The 13,897-nt window shown below is 31.3% G+C and overlaps 2 protein-coding genes across 2 annotated transcripts; one reads left to right on the top strand and one right to left on the bottom strand.

Moving 5' to 3' along the window:
* Nucleotides 1–644: 644 nt before the first annotated feature.
* On the top strand, nt 645–4,649 carry LOC8260347. Its single transcript, XM_002526917.4, has 2 exons — nt 645–735; nt 2,473–4,649. The coding sequence occupies exon 2, from the start codon at nt 2,485–2,487 to the stop codon at nt 4,582–4,584; it is 2,100 nt and encodes a 699-aa protein (XP_002526963.2). The 5' UTR covers nt 645–735; nt 2,473–2,484; the 3' UTR covers nt 4,585–4,649.
* Nucleotides 4,650–5,672: 1,023 nt separating this feature from the next.
* On the bottom strand, nt 5,673–9,885 carry LOC8260348 (protein SIEVE ELEMENT OCCLUSION B). Its single transcript, XM_002526918.4, has 7 exons — nt 9,307–9,885; nt 8,308–8,415; nt 7,775–8,223; nt 7,559–7,668; nt 7,294–7,436; nt 6,679–7,170; nt 5,673–6,565 (listed from the first exon to the last, which is right to left on the bottom strand). Exons 1-7 carry the CDS (start codon nt 9,802–9,804, stop codon nt 5,948–5,950), a joined length of 2,418 nt encoding a protein of 805 aa, XP_002526964.1. The 5' UTR covers nt 9,805–9,885; the 3' UTR covers nt 5,673–5,947.
* Between the last annotated feature and the right edge of the window lie 4,012 nt (nt 9,886–13,897).

The following is a 13,897-nucleotide window of genomic DNA, read 5'->3' as shown; positions in this document are numbered from 1 at the left end:
GACTGAAATAAAAATAAATTAAAATATTATAATTAAAATGAAATAAAATATTAAATTTAATCACCATTTATATTATTATATCATGTTTTTATTTTTATCTAATCTTTTATTTATTTTCTTTTCTATATCCTTTCCTTTCTTTTTTTGAACTATCCGATGTTTGATATAGAATATAGTGAGTTACACTTCCATCCTGTATGTACTTGATTTCATTTCCATCATTAAAGTATTAATTTATTGTAATTTAATTACTTATAAACTGCAAAGCAATGTTAAAAGCCCAAGTGGAAAGTAAATTTAAGTAAATTCCGATGACAATTGGACCAAATTGCAACAAATATTAACAAAATTATAGTGAAATAATCAAACTACAACTAAGTAAAACTTGTTTAATGACCACTGATGAAACAAATAAAAAGCTTGGATCTTATGGAAAAGAGCAGGAATTTGAAACAGAGCTCAACAAGCAAAGCATCATTTAGAATAAGAACTTCAATTTTTCACTTTTTTTCTTTTTCACTTTTGTTAAATTGGAAACGGACAGAGAGAGAGAGAGAGAGAGGAGAGGAATTAATATGATGTCATCTTCTGTTTATATATATATATATATATAGGTAGTTGTTAGATACATAAACCAACTTTCAGAGTCTTCGAAATTGAATTAACGTTTTTCGTACTCCCTTTTGTCTTCAGGAGTTCTGCTAATTACTCGGACTCAGCTCCGCCGCCACTCAGGTATTAATTGGCAGCTTTCTTTTCAAACTTTTCAGACGTTCTTCATTTACATTGCATTTTTTCTCCATATACTTTCAAATAAAAATAAGACATTAAATAAACATTATTTAACAATTTTTATATATATTTTATATAATTAAAAATATAACCAAATTCTTTTACAAAATATAAACCAAAACCGAATTTATCAATTTAATTAATCGATGTTTTTATTTCAATCTCAGTTCATTTATGGTCAATTCTGTTTGCTTGATTTCTTTCCTCATAGTCTATGGTTTCTTCTTTTTCTTTATAAATTTTAAATTTACAGTTGTTACCATTTTATAATTTAATATAAAATCAAACTAATGTTCTTATTTTGTGCTAATATAATATGAAATTTGTATATTTCTTAAGTGATTTTGTATCAAATTGATTGCTAAAAGTCTTAAATATAATATGATTTATTTAAAATATTACCCCTAGTCAAATTTAGGAAAAGAAACATTGATATATTTTTTTATTTATTGATTTCACAATAATTAGTTGAAGGTTACAATCACTTAAAAATAATTCTTTTTTATAGAAAAATGTAAACCTGAGTATATAAACTTTGAAGTATAAAAGGTCTAATAATTTTCTATAAAAAAATAGAATTCAGTACTATTTCTCTCTTGAGTTTTGGTCTAATATACAAGTTGAACACTGTATTTTTTTATTATTCCAAAACCTCTTAAGATTTCATAAAACTAATTACTACTTTCCTTTGTGTGGTAGTCGGTGAATTAAACTGATAATTTAAAATTATAATTTGATCATTAAACTTATTATCAAATATCAAACTCATATAAAATTAACTTTATTATTAAAACAGAATAAGATTTTTATTTTTTTAGCACAAATTAATTTTAGTTTCTAATTAAATTAATTAATTAATAAATAATTATCAAACTAGAGTAATACCATTCTATTGTTATTCTATTATATATTATAATTAGACTACATTAAAAGTAATCTAGACACCAATTAATTTTACAAAAAAATTCCTGTAGTTGACAAGTCTATTATTAATAAAGAAGATCATGATAATCTTATATGTCTAAAATAAAACTGTTTATCAACCATTCAAATGAAATTAATACGAGTAAATTTTTTATTTTTAATATAATTACATTTTAGTGTCTAATAAAAATATTTACTTTTAACTATTTATTTTATTTTAAAATCTAAAATTATACTACATAGTAATTTAAAAATATTAAATAAAAATAAGTGCTTTTAATACATTTAAATTTCTATAGAATTAGATTATGTTAAAAAATAAAAGACATAAACAAGTAAAAGAATTTTAAATTTATTATTTTAATTAAATACTAAAACTAATTTGTGCTAAAAATATGATTTTATCCTAATTTAATAATAAAATTAATTTTGAATGAGTCTAGTACTTGATAATAAGTTTAAAGATCAAATTATAATTTTAAATTACTAGTTTTGTCCTTCGACTATCGCGGCAGAGACTGGTTGTTAGTTTTATTAAAACTCAAAGGTATCTTGATGTAATAAAAGAAGATGTAGAGACCAATTTATGTATTAGACTAAACCTCAAGGGATAAAAGAAAATATAAAACACAAATAAACAAATAAATCAGAATGATTTTAATTGTCGCATTAGCAATTTCTACTCTTATCTTGTGTTTAAATATGCTATGTTTTCTTGTCTTTCGCTGATGAACATTTAGCTTTCTTGATCTATAGCAATTTTCAAGAATGAGTTGGGAGGTTGCCAAAGAAATATTTAGCTCAGACTTGGTGAGGCAACTATGGGATGCATTTGAGATCCAAGCGCTGGTAGTGACAAGTCTAGGATTTCAAATGGTACTTGCAGTATATGGCAGACGCAGGAAGTACAACTCAGGAGTTTATGTCCGATTCATTGTTTGGTTTTGCTATTTAATGGGCACATACGTCTCCACAGTTGCCCTTGGCAAGCTCACTGAAACCAGTAATGACTCCATTGCTCTTACCAATATCACTTACGGCGATGTTCGCAAAGTGAACGTCACAAACAATGAGCTCAGGGCTATATGGGCACCATTGCTTCTGGTGCACATTGGCGGTCCTGATAGCATTACCGCCTACGCAGTGGAAGATAATAGGTTGGGTTACAGACAATTTCTTGAATTAGGAGTCCAGATAGGTGTTGTCCTGTTAATCTTTCTCAAGGCTTGGAACAATTCTTGGCTCTCAATCATAGCCCTGACTTTGCTTGTTGGTGGAGCAATTAAAAGTCTTGAGAGAGTTTGGTGTCTGAGGTGCTCAGCTAGTACACAATCCGTCTTTGATACTTTATCAAACAGCGATATTCTTGAAGCAGAGAGGGTATGGTTTCTCAAGTCCTCCGTTCCAGGTCTAGAATTGCTTGTGAAGGCCTATAGACGTTTCGAGCATTTAAAGCCACATCTTCAGAATTGGATAGGTCACCCTTTGTCTATAAACTTCCCTTCAATGAGCACATATTATTATGATCCTGAAGATGTTTTCAGAATAGCAGAATTTGAGTTAGGCTTTATGTATGATGTCCTCTTCACTAGATCTCCCATTAATTATTCCTGGGCAAGTTTTCTTCGACGTTTCATTTGTTTCCTTTCTCTAGTTTTCAGCTTGTGTGGATTTGCAATCTTGTTCAGGAACGCTGATGTGCGGCTTTTAACTATTCTTGTCTCAAGAAAATATGACAAAATGGTAGACATTGCCATTACCTATCTGCTGCTATCTGGAGCAATTGCACTGGAGCTTTATGCACTCGCATCGATCCTTTACTCAGATTGGGCACTACTTTATATGATTAAAGATCGCAAGAGTCCTTTTGTGGAAAATCTTCTTCAACTTTTCGCTCGTCAGGTCCCAATGCGGTGGCCTAGGTGGTCCAATTGTATGGAGCAGTTAAATTTGCTGCAATATTGTCTATACCATGATCCTACCTTGTCTGGTAGACTAATCAGTAGGATCCTCAAGATTAGGGGCTGGGATGAAAGATTGAAGAGGTATCGTTTAACAAGTTACGTTATAGTTCCTGGAAACATGAAGAAATTGATAATTGAACAGATAGAGGAGGTTTCTGGACAGAGGGTTTGGCAACCTTTCAGCAAAAGAGGGGAATGGGCTCTGGAGAGGTTCAAATGTCTAGACCAATTCAACTGGAGCATACAGACAGATTATACCACTGAAGCAAACCAGCAAACCAGTTTCGGAAGGGCTATAATCATATGGCATATTGCAACTGATGTTTGGTATTACGCACCGGAAAAATTTAATAAGAGTAAGAATACCAATTATGATCATCAACAACAGCTTGCAATGGCAAAATATCTATCAGATTACATGATGCTTCTCTTAGCTGAACGTCCTTGCATGCTTTCCATTGGCACAAGGAACGTTCTTTTCGAAGGTGCTTGTGCTAAATTGGCAATCTTCTTGAAGAACATAGAATCAACTAGAAAAGAAACAGAGTCTATGATACATTGCTTTTCAAGGAATTTGCTAGAAAGTCGTTTCGAAGATAGTGCATTTGGCGACCAGGTGACGATTGATGTTGATGATGTAGTGGACGGATTTCATACGAGCGATGCAATCATATCAGACTGGGATGTAGTAATGGAAGCCAAACTACTTGCTGAGCTTCTGATAGACAGGGCAGATAGATGGAGTCTCCTGGCGAGCATATGGATTGAAATGCTTTGTTATGCTGCCAGTAATTGTCCATGGGTTCGGCACACAGAACAGCTCAGGCGAGGGGGAGGATTGATCACTCATGTCTGGCTTCTTTTGAACCATGAAACAAATAAATTTAACATTAGTATATATTGATGTTCTTCTGATTTATGCATCTACAATTCTTGCCTTCAATAAAGACATAATTTTACTCTACTTAATCAGGATTTGCTATACTCTGTATGTCCAGTGGATTAAGGGTCTGAAGTTTTGATGAATTTGCTAGAATCAATTGTAACAGGTGCTTAAAACAGACGAAGAAGATGGTTCAACTCGGCTACAAGAGTTGTTTCCTTCTCTTTTGAATTAATCAAATTGACAAAATAACCAACTTTATATAGATTAATTTAAGTTTCACTGATATGTATTCCACTTGTTCGTTTGAAATTCTTGCTGGCAATTTGCATGTGTACGCACAGTAAAATAATGTAACATAAATGTTATCATTTTCTTAGTTTACACTTCTGATTTTACTTCAACTACAAGTTTTTGGCTCCTCAATAATACATTGGATAAAGGATTCCTCTTCAACTTGTAGCCTAGGATCAAATAATTCTAATTAAATTATTTTAATTAATAAGCACATAACTTCTATTTAAGAAATAAATAGAATTAAATATTGAAAAAATTATAAATATATTTATCATACTTATTATTTAAATTAGATAAATAAAATAAATTTTAAATAAATATTAATTTTTAATATTTCAATAAAATTTAAATTTAAATTTTTAAAATTTTATATATCAAATATTTTATGTTTTATTAAAAAATCAAAATTAATAGTTATTGCATCTATTTCACTGTCACCATTGACTTTGAAAAACTATCGTTAACACTGTTCAGTTTCATATAAAATATAACTTACTTCAATTTAGATATAAAATATAACCTACTCCAGTTTAGATAACTGGGTTAAACCGAAACAGCTTATCCAACATAACCTATTTCTTTTTTTCTTATTCAAAAGTTTTCTCACCCCAAGGAATGAAGTTTAGCGCCTGTTTATGTATCCTCCAGCTTCTTAATAAATGGAAAATAACAAATGTAATAGCTCATTAATAAATAAGAAAGACGCATACTATTGCATTTGATATGAATTGTTCTTTTTCTTTTTAATTTCTTTGTTTTCTTCCCTAAGTATTCATCCTAACCACCAATATTTTCCCAATTCAAAGTGGATATAATTATTAAGGTAATAAGAATTTTATTATACCATGAAGAATTGCACAGTGAAAAGACCAAATAGAAATACTAGCCATTACATTGCATATATAAATAAGAGTTTCTGGAGTAAATTTTCGCTCTTCATAATAGCATATAGCAAAGCTGCAACATATAAAGCAACCTCAACATCATCACCATCATCACTTGTATAGCATAAGTTATATAGTGTATGCTTCTGGCTGCTCCTTGCTGCTTATTCATCACTGCAGTAACATCTGCCCTTTTGGGCTATTTATTCATCGCAGCACTTATACATGATGTACCTTTCCATGTTGCGGCTGCAATCTGAGCAAACTATCCTTTCAGGTATCGTTCCGGCGGAACCCGGGAGAATCAGGCGGTTGCAATGATGGTCAGTATGAAGGCCTTTGAGGTAATCCTTAAGTGAAGGCAGAAAACCCTTCTGCTGAATCTGATCTTTCCAAGAAGTGTATTCTGACAGGCATGTTAAAAAAATACTCCCCTTCGCTTTGACTATTTCATCTGTTCCTCCAGTAAAAATAGCCCATCCACCTTCACTGCTATCGAAGCTGAGCATTGCCATGATCTCCTTCATTAAGGAATCATTCTCAGAGGTTTTCCCCAGTTGATTCTTGGATCTCCACATGCTCTCAATCCTAACCCAGAAGTACCAAATTGAAGTTAGGTCTTGCCAATAATGGCTGAGTTTCTCTACCATGATGGTTGCGATGTTCCGCCTCACTCGCTCTTTTGGATTGCTCTTCCCTACATAAACCATCCCCAGTGGGATACCTGCAGCCTGCGCTACTGCACGTGCAGTGCTGGTGAATTTTCGAATCCATTCCATGTCCTCTCCTCCATAGAGGCATATGTATCTTCCTTCTTCAATCTAATAAAGCCACAGATCAAAAATTTTAAAAGGAGAACACAGAGATGCTTAATGGCTAGTCTGTAATATTTAATTCTGATGAAAACTAAGATTGATATGCCAGGCGAACGTACCCAATTCGTAATTATTGGATCAATGCCATCAACCAACAGTTCAAGTCTCCAACTCTCTTCCTTCCATAGAGCTTCTTCCCTTATGGTGGTGAAAGGGAAGGCTAGACTGCCCCAAATCCACATCATGTGGACTGCATTTGGGCAGGCAACTCTTCCTTGTGGATCGAGCACGACAAGAATAGGCTTCTTGCCAAAGTTCCACTTTTCTTTGACGAACTTGATCACTGCCCTATCGATCAAAGAAGGGTGGTGGATTGAGTACCAAGTCATGACAGATTGCAGTGCCTCAAACTTCTTTAGCATGTTATCATTGAAAGGGACAGCTTGATCAAGAATTGGGAGCCAGACAATCTCATATTGACTTTCCTGCCTCGAAGGATGGAGCCTTGACTCATTGTAGATCTGTTCAAGGATTGAAATCTCATCTTGTGTAATGTCAAGGTCTGATATTAGCAGCAGTACATTCTTTCTTCTCAGGACGTCGATGTTCACCTGTTTTTCAAGCAGAAGCACAAAACATAAATTAGAACTATAAACTATCGTGAAAGAGCATCACTTTTCTTAAGAATATAGTAAATTGAATTGATTAGTGAAAGGGAAAGAAGTAGCACTAACCCTCCTCTTGGTGGTTCCCTCAAGAAGTGGCTGAATATCATCTTTCGAATAAATCAATGCCTTGAGAACTCTCATGTTGTCAATGTGAGCCATCTCAAACAAACGTATGAGGTTCTGATAAATTTCCATGTGTTTCCTTTCATCTGTATTTATTATATGGGAATCATTTTATCAGTGTAAATAATTCAACATTCAACTAATTAATTGGACGCATTCTTTTGCAATGAATGTTCTTCCTTTCATATTTAGCTTAAAAAAACCTTACCTATGTGCTTATAGCAGAGTCCCAGTTGATTTTGTAGGTGGCTTTGCATGTTGCTTAGTTTGTGTGCCAAGCTCGATAGTTCCCAGGCCTCTGTAGTTGATGCTACATGCCTATAACCAACGAATGAAGTTCATATGTCAATTATATAAGTTTTCTTATCATGCAACATTGATAGAGAAAGAAAACCTCACAGACATCAATCGATCGAATACATACTCGTGCCCCAGCCCAATAAGGCCAATAACCTGGGATGCGCAGGCCACTATACTTCTGATTGTCCAGTAGACAGAAATTGGTAAATGAGCCATTGCAGCAGACAATGCAGGGACATCCATTGTAATGTACTGAGGTGGCAGCTCCTGGAACTCCACGATGCACTTGGCAATAGCTAGCATAACCGTTATGAGATTTTTGACTGAATCGAATCGAGGTTTAAGCATGCTTGAATGCTCCAAGATATCAGGCATATGTTTCAGGATTGCCATGGATTTTGCAAGCTGGTTTGAGGTGTAGTTCTGGGCAACCAGCCAGAATTCTCCATAAGTCATTGCAAAAGCTGCCAGTGCTATAACCAACTTGGCATCCCATGTGTAGCTTGATAGTGTGTTGAGTATTGACATAGTAATTGCATGCGCTTCACCACCACTTGAGCACTTGTATGTTATCTGTAAACAATAAGAAACTCGCTAGTTAGAGATGCATACAGGAAGCATTTAGATAGAGTTCGGAAATGTAAGGAGACTAATTACCTCGCTAGCTACTCGATCAATGACAAATGACAAACTTTCAAGCATGGCCATGACGCTGCTATGGTAAGTGTTGTCATCCAAAGCTTCATTACGTGCATGATGAGCCGCCTACATTATTGTAAAGATGGATTAGCACTTAATTATTAGATGGCTAGTTAGCTAAAAGCTCTCTATCAGGTCTCATCTTTGAAAGATTTCCGTCTCCTCTTATAGCTCTCTGTCCAATGATTATTGGCAAACATAAGAGGATCATGGGATTTTTCTTAATTTAAAGTTTTTAGAAAACGTTCTCGTTTTAGGATGAAATTTTACATAATTTCAATTTTAGGAAGACAGAGAGCTGAAGCAACAACATAGGGTTCAGCGGAAATTTTGCAAGCTTTGTCCTTATTTCATTCTACTCTTCTTTATTTCTTTCCCTCATTTTCTTTTATCTTCATAGCTTTATTTTTTTTTTTATGTCTTTTTATAAAAAATTTAAAAATCAATTTGATTACATGGTATTTTATTAAATGATGATATTTGTACTTTTTATAGGTATATAAATCATTTCTTAATTTTAAAAATTAATTTTACTTAATCACTTACCCTAGAAAAATTTGATAAAAAATTCATTATCATTCAAAAAATTTATTAACTAACTACGATTGAAGTATATTTTAAATTTAAAATACTCTAATACAAAATTAATATATAATTGAGTATATCAGTTTTAATTTTATTAAAATTACAATTTTAAATTCCCTAATCAAATTTTGGATAATAATTCCTAAAAACTCTTAATACTCTAAAAAAAACCTCTAATAATTATAGAATTTCTTAAAAAATTAATCTTTTTAAAAAAAGTTAGTTTTTCACAAATCTAATTGGTGGACAAGTCTCACTCTAAAACCACTTTTTAAGAGTGACAAAATATTATCTCAAGATTTTAATTTATTTTAAAAAATTTAACTTTTAATTAAACTATTTACAACATTTTAAAAAATATTAGAGAATTACCGCTGGTAGAGCAAGAGATTCTATTGCTGGAGCTGCACGATCAAATATGTCCTCAACGATATTAAGGAGAGGTTTGACATCGAACTCACGTCCATCAGGAGAATGAGTCGCCTGAATTTGCTTTGTCATTGCATTGTCGTCAGAGCTTGAGAACAAGAGCCTGTCAGCCTTGATCAGTTGATGCGCGCTGGCTGGGGTCTGCTTGAGGAGTTGTTGCATAGTAAACGGGGTCTGTTTAATCAGTTGCTGCGTATTAGCTGGGTTTGAATTGATATGATGGTGCATATGGGCTGGAGTTGGATTGATCAATTGTTGCATGTTAGCTGGGGCTGGATTGGTCAATTGCTGCATAGTGGCTGGTGTTTGCTGCATGTTGGATGGGGTTGGATTCATCAGTTGATGCAAATTGACTTGGGCTTGATTCGGCAGCGGTTGCTGCACATTGGGTTGGTTTTTATTCATCAGTTGTTGCATATTGGCTAGGGTTTGGTTGGCCATTATTGGGATTAAACAAAGAGAGCAAAGGAAGCTAAAATGATGCGAATGAAGTAAAGCGCTACATGTGTTCTGGCAAACTGCATGGCCTTTATATAATCATCAGAAATGGAATAAAGCACGAAGCAGGTTTGAATCTTCCTTACTTCCAATGAAGTTTTAGAACAAGAAACGACAGAAGAAAGTCCCTAGATATGCATTATCATTACACCATTATCTCCTTTTACCTTTTCTTGCTGCCCCACTGCACCAGCTGTTTCTGAGAAAACATATGAATATTATTTAAGATCTTTATTATGTGAAATAGAGATAAGCTCAATGCAGAGATGATTTGTAACATTAAAATTTCGTATGTTTAAAAATGATTCTTGGACCCAGTTAAAATATTTTGCTTCTTACTTGATAATTATATCTTTTGCAACTGAGAATAAGACAAATTTACAAGAAAGGGAAAAGTATCAATTCTGCTTTTTCTTTGTTTTGTTTCTTTTCTTCTGCTTTTTCTTTGTTTTGTTTCTTTTCTTCTTCTTTTTCTTTCCCTTGGCTTTTGTTTGTTTGTTTGTTAGTTTGTTAATAAAAAAAATGGGTTAATTTTCTTTAAAGTACATACTCCTTTAGGAAATAATTTAGGCACCATCGATTAAAAATATTGAATTCAACTCTTCATTTTGATAATTTGTGTAGAAAAGTACTTTCTGAAATATATATTGATTTTGCCTCAAAGCTTAAATAAATAATTATTAAAGTAACCTGATTAATACATATCAATGAAGTAATTAAAAAGCTAAAAGTAACTGATACGTATGTATATATACACATATTGTTCTGATTTATGTAACAGTGTAATAGGATGATATCAATCACAGGTTAAACAAACTTTGCTCTCTGGTTAAACGTACTTGCTTTGCTTATATATACATCCTTAATAGTAATACTATTACTTCTGTATGGCTAGCTGGTGGTTAATGGTTAAAACTTGGAGAGGACTCGACTATGCACATGTTAAAAGAATTGGTATCACTTGCTAGTGCATGTGGAAAGGAAGGGATATTTTTACTTTGAAAAAGCAAAGATTTGATCCCATTAACCCAGCCAATGTAAGCGATAGATTAGCTGAGCAGTTGATTTCTATATCTTGTAATCCTGTGGTTGCTTTTAGTCCCTGTCAAATCTCCCCGACAGCAGAATCAAGTCTCAAATTTCTTCCCAATTTCAGGCTCACGTTGCAGTCAAAATGGACAGAAATTCTGAGAAAGCTGACATATATAGCCATATCTTATGCTGAAATCAAGCTGCTTGTATCAGGGTTGGTTATCATGTTTTAATTAATCATGCATGCAGATAATTATGTTGTTTTTGGTGAAAAAAAAACCTGTCTATTTCTATTTGGAGAAACTCGGGTGCTCCAGTACCTTTGGAGCACTTTCTTCCTTTTGCTTTGCTAAGTTTACTTACAAAAATAAGCCAACTAGATGGCTGCCTTCCCAATCGTCGAAAAGAAGCCTTTCTTTTGCTTGCCTTACTTGTGCCCCATCTGAGCTAATCTAACCTGGAGCCTTATATCATGCATTACGGACTACATTAATGTGGTTCAGGTAGATGTAACGCGTGAGTCAGAATTTTGATTTTCAGTATTGAATATTTATTAATTTATATTCATTAAATATATAGTGAATGTTCATTATTTAAAAGTTAAATATTTAGTTTTTATTAAGTTTATTTTATTAAAAAGATATTTGTACCACAATATAAATTTTGATAATTACTAACTCTAAAAACGATTTATATTATGTTTATATTATATATATCTGTTTCAATAAATTAATAAATATAATATTCATTAATTATGTTTATGTTATATATGTTTGTTTCAATATATTAATAAATATAGTATTCATTAATTATGAATATCTATTAACAAATTAATAAATATTATGCCTATAAATGATGAAAACTTATATCAACTATAAAAATATTTCAACATGCATCATAAAAATAATGAATTTAACTTCTGTAAAAAATTAATATCATTTTCATCTGAAAATAAATATTTAATAGTAATTTGAGAAATCAATTTTTGCTTCTATTTTGATACATAGTTGGATCTTCTAACCATTGGTTTCAGGATGACAACCAAGGACTAAAGCCTGGTCCGAGCAAGATCGTCGAGACATCTACGCGTGGGGTCATTGCTGACGCCCTTTATATTCCAAACAATTGCAATTGTGGAAATTTTTGAAATAGAGTAGGATTTTTTTTGAGGGTGCGACAGCTTTTGCTGACACGCCTATCTGACCGTAAGGTTTCAATATATCTGTGCTTTCTTGTTTTTCTTTGCTGTGACCCAAGCACTTGACTCAGAAAAGAAAGAAAGGAACGAACGGGATTCACACCGGCAACTCCCAAAACCAGATTTTTTCATTGAGAGCCTGCAAGAAGGGCAGGAGCTTTTTAAACCGAGGCTGGGGGAGATATTGATACATAAGTATTTACAAAAATCGGAATAAAGTTATAACTATTAAATTGACAAGAACAAATTAATGAATATATAGATCATAAATTATGAATATTCTTCACTAAAATAATGAGCATTTAAAAATTGACGAAATATAAAATAAAAATCATTATAGTAAACAATGAATATTATTCTATAAATCATAAATATATATTGATATCCACTATAAAAATGCAATACTTTAGTTATGAAATTATCAATTTCATATTGAAAAAGTTCTTAAAATTGTCAAATGTGTAAAGAAAATTAGTTTTATTCACCAATAATATAAAATTTTAGTATATAAAAATTTTCTAAAAATTATATTATATTAATTTTAATAGATAATGTATTTTATTATTTATCAAAAGTATATCGATTTTTTAATTCTTTAAAATATGATTAATTAAAAAATAAAAAAATTGTGTTATTAATTATGTTAATTTTAAAATTTTATTTACTATAATATAAATAAATAAATTTACATATACATATATATATATATATATATAATTTTGATTTAAAAGTTTTTAACATATTTTGACACAGTTTATCATGTGTACTTATTTTAACACATAAAATTTAAATTTATGTAAAAAATTAAAAAAGACATTAAAATTACTTAATTTTTTATTTTTAAAAAATCATAAATATCTATAAAATATTAAATTTTTTATTTAATTTTATTTATAAAATAATTTATATTATTATTTAAAATTAAAATAATTATAACAATCATATGATGTATAAATAAAAAATTAATATTTATTAATATAAAAATATTTACTTAATATATATTTTAATATGTAATTTATAATTCATTTTAATATAAATTTAAATATATATAAAAGAAACAAATCTATTGAAGCGGGACAAAGTCCTGCACGTATTTCCTGTCTCCCGCCCACACTATAGGGTGGATTGGAGTGTGGAACATAAATTGCCATCTAAGCTTGTAGCATATGATTTTATTTTATTTTTCTTTCAAAATTTTTAATTATATTATATATATATATACTATAACTAATAAAAAGTGATATATATTATATTTTAATATTAAATAATATATAATAATTAATATAAATAAAAGAATATATAATAAGGAATTTTTTTCCCAGTGAAAATCGTTATTTAGATGTATGTTATGGGCTGAGACAGTTGTGAGGTCTGAAAGAACAAAGTGAGAATTGAAATGAAAAATCACTATTTTGAACTATTGAAAGGTGTAAAGGGTAAAAAGGGTTGGCCCAGCAAGACTTTACTTTAAGGAATGTTTCTGATTTCCGGCAAAAGCTGGGGTAGGTTAATCCCATGTACATCATTCCTTTTGTCAGTTTGTCACCGTATATATTGACAAAGTCCTATCCTATCATGTCATACAAGGACACTTCAATTAGATGCCCTACTTCATATATCCTTTCCACATATTCTCCAACAACCATTGTGAATTATATTACTACTTCCTTCTTTTCGGATTTTCTACCTAAATCCCTAAAAACAAGTTACTATTATAGGTGGGGTGGGGTATGAATATTTACTTTTATACAATATTCTTATGTAAATTTGATATATATGTCACAATTAATAAAAAAAATAATATAT

The sequence above is a fragment of the Ricinus communis genome, chromosome 5 (genome assembly GCF_019578655.1).
Source record: "Ricinus communis isolate WT05 ecotype wild-type chromosome 5, ASM1957865v1, whole genome shotgun sequence".
NCBI classification, from domain to species: domain Eukaryota; kingdom Viridiplantae; phylum Streptophyta; class Magnoliopsida; order Malpighiales; family Euphorbiaceae; genus Ricinus; species Ricinus communis.
The sequence above is the reverse complement of the archived record's forward strand: the minus strand, read 5'-3'. Positions and strand labels throughout refer to the sequence as shown.

Coding starts and splice junctions, on each gene's coding strand:
- LOC8260347 (XM_002526917.4), top strand. CDS start 2,485: ATGAGTTGGGAGGTTGCCAAAGAAATATTTAGCTCAGACTTGGTGAGG.
- LOC8260348 (XM_002526918.4), bottom strand. CDS start 9,804: ATGGCCAACCAAACCCTAGCCAATATGCAACAACTGATGAATAAAAAC. Junction 8,416..9,306: donor AATCTCTTGCTCTACCAGCG/GTAATTCTCTAA, acceptor ACAATAATGTAG/GCGGCTCATCATGCACGTAA. Junction 8,224..8,307: donor TTGATCGAGTAGCTAGCGAG/GTAATTAGTCTC, acceptor TATTGTTTACAG/ATAACATACAAGTGCTCAAG.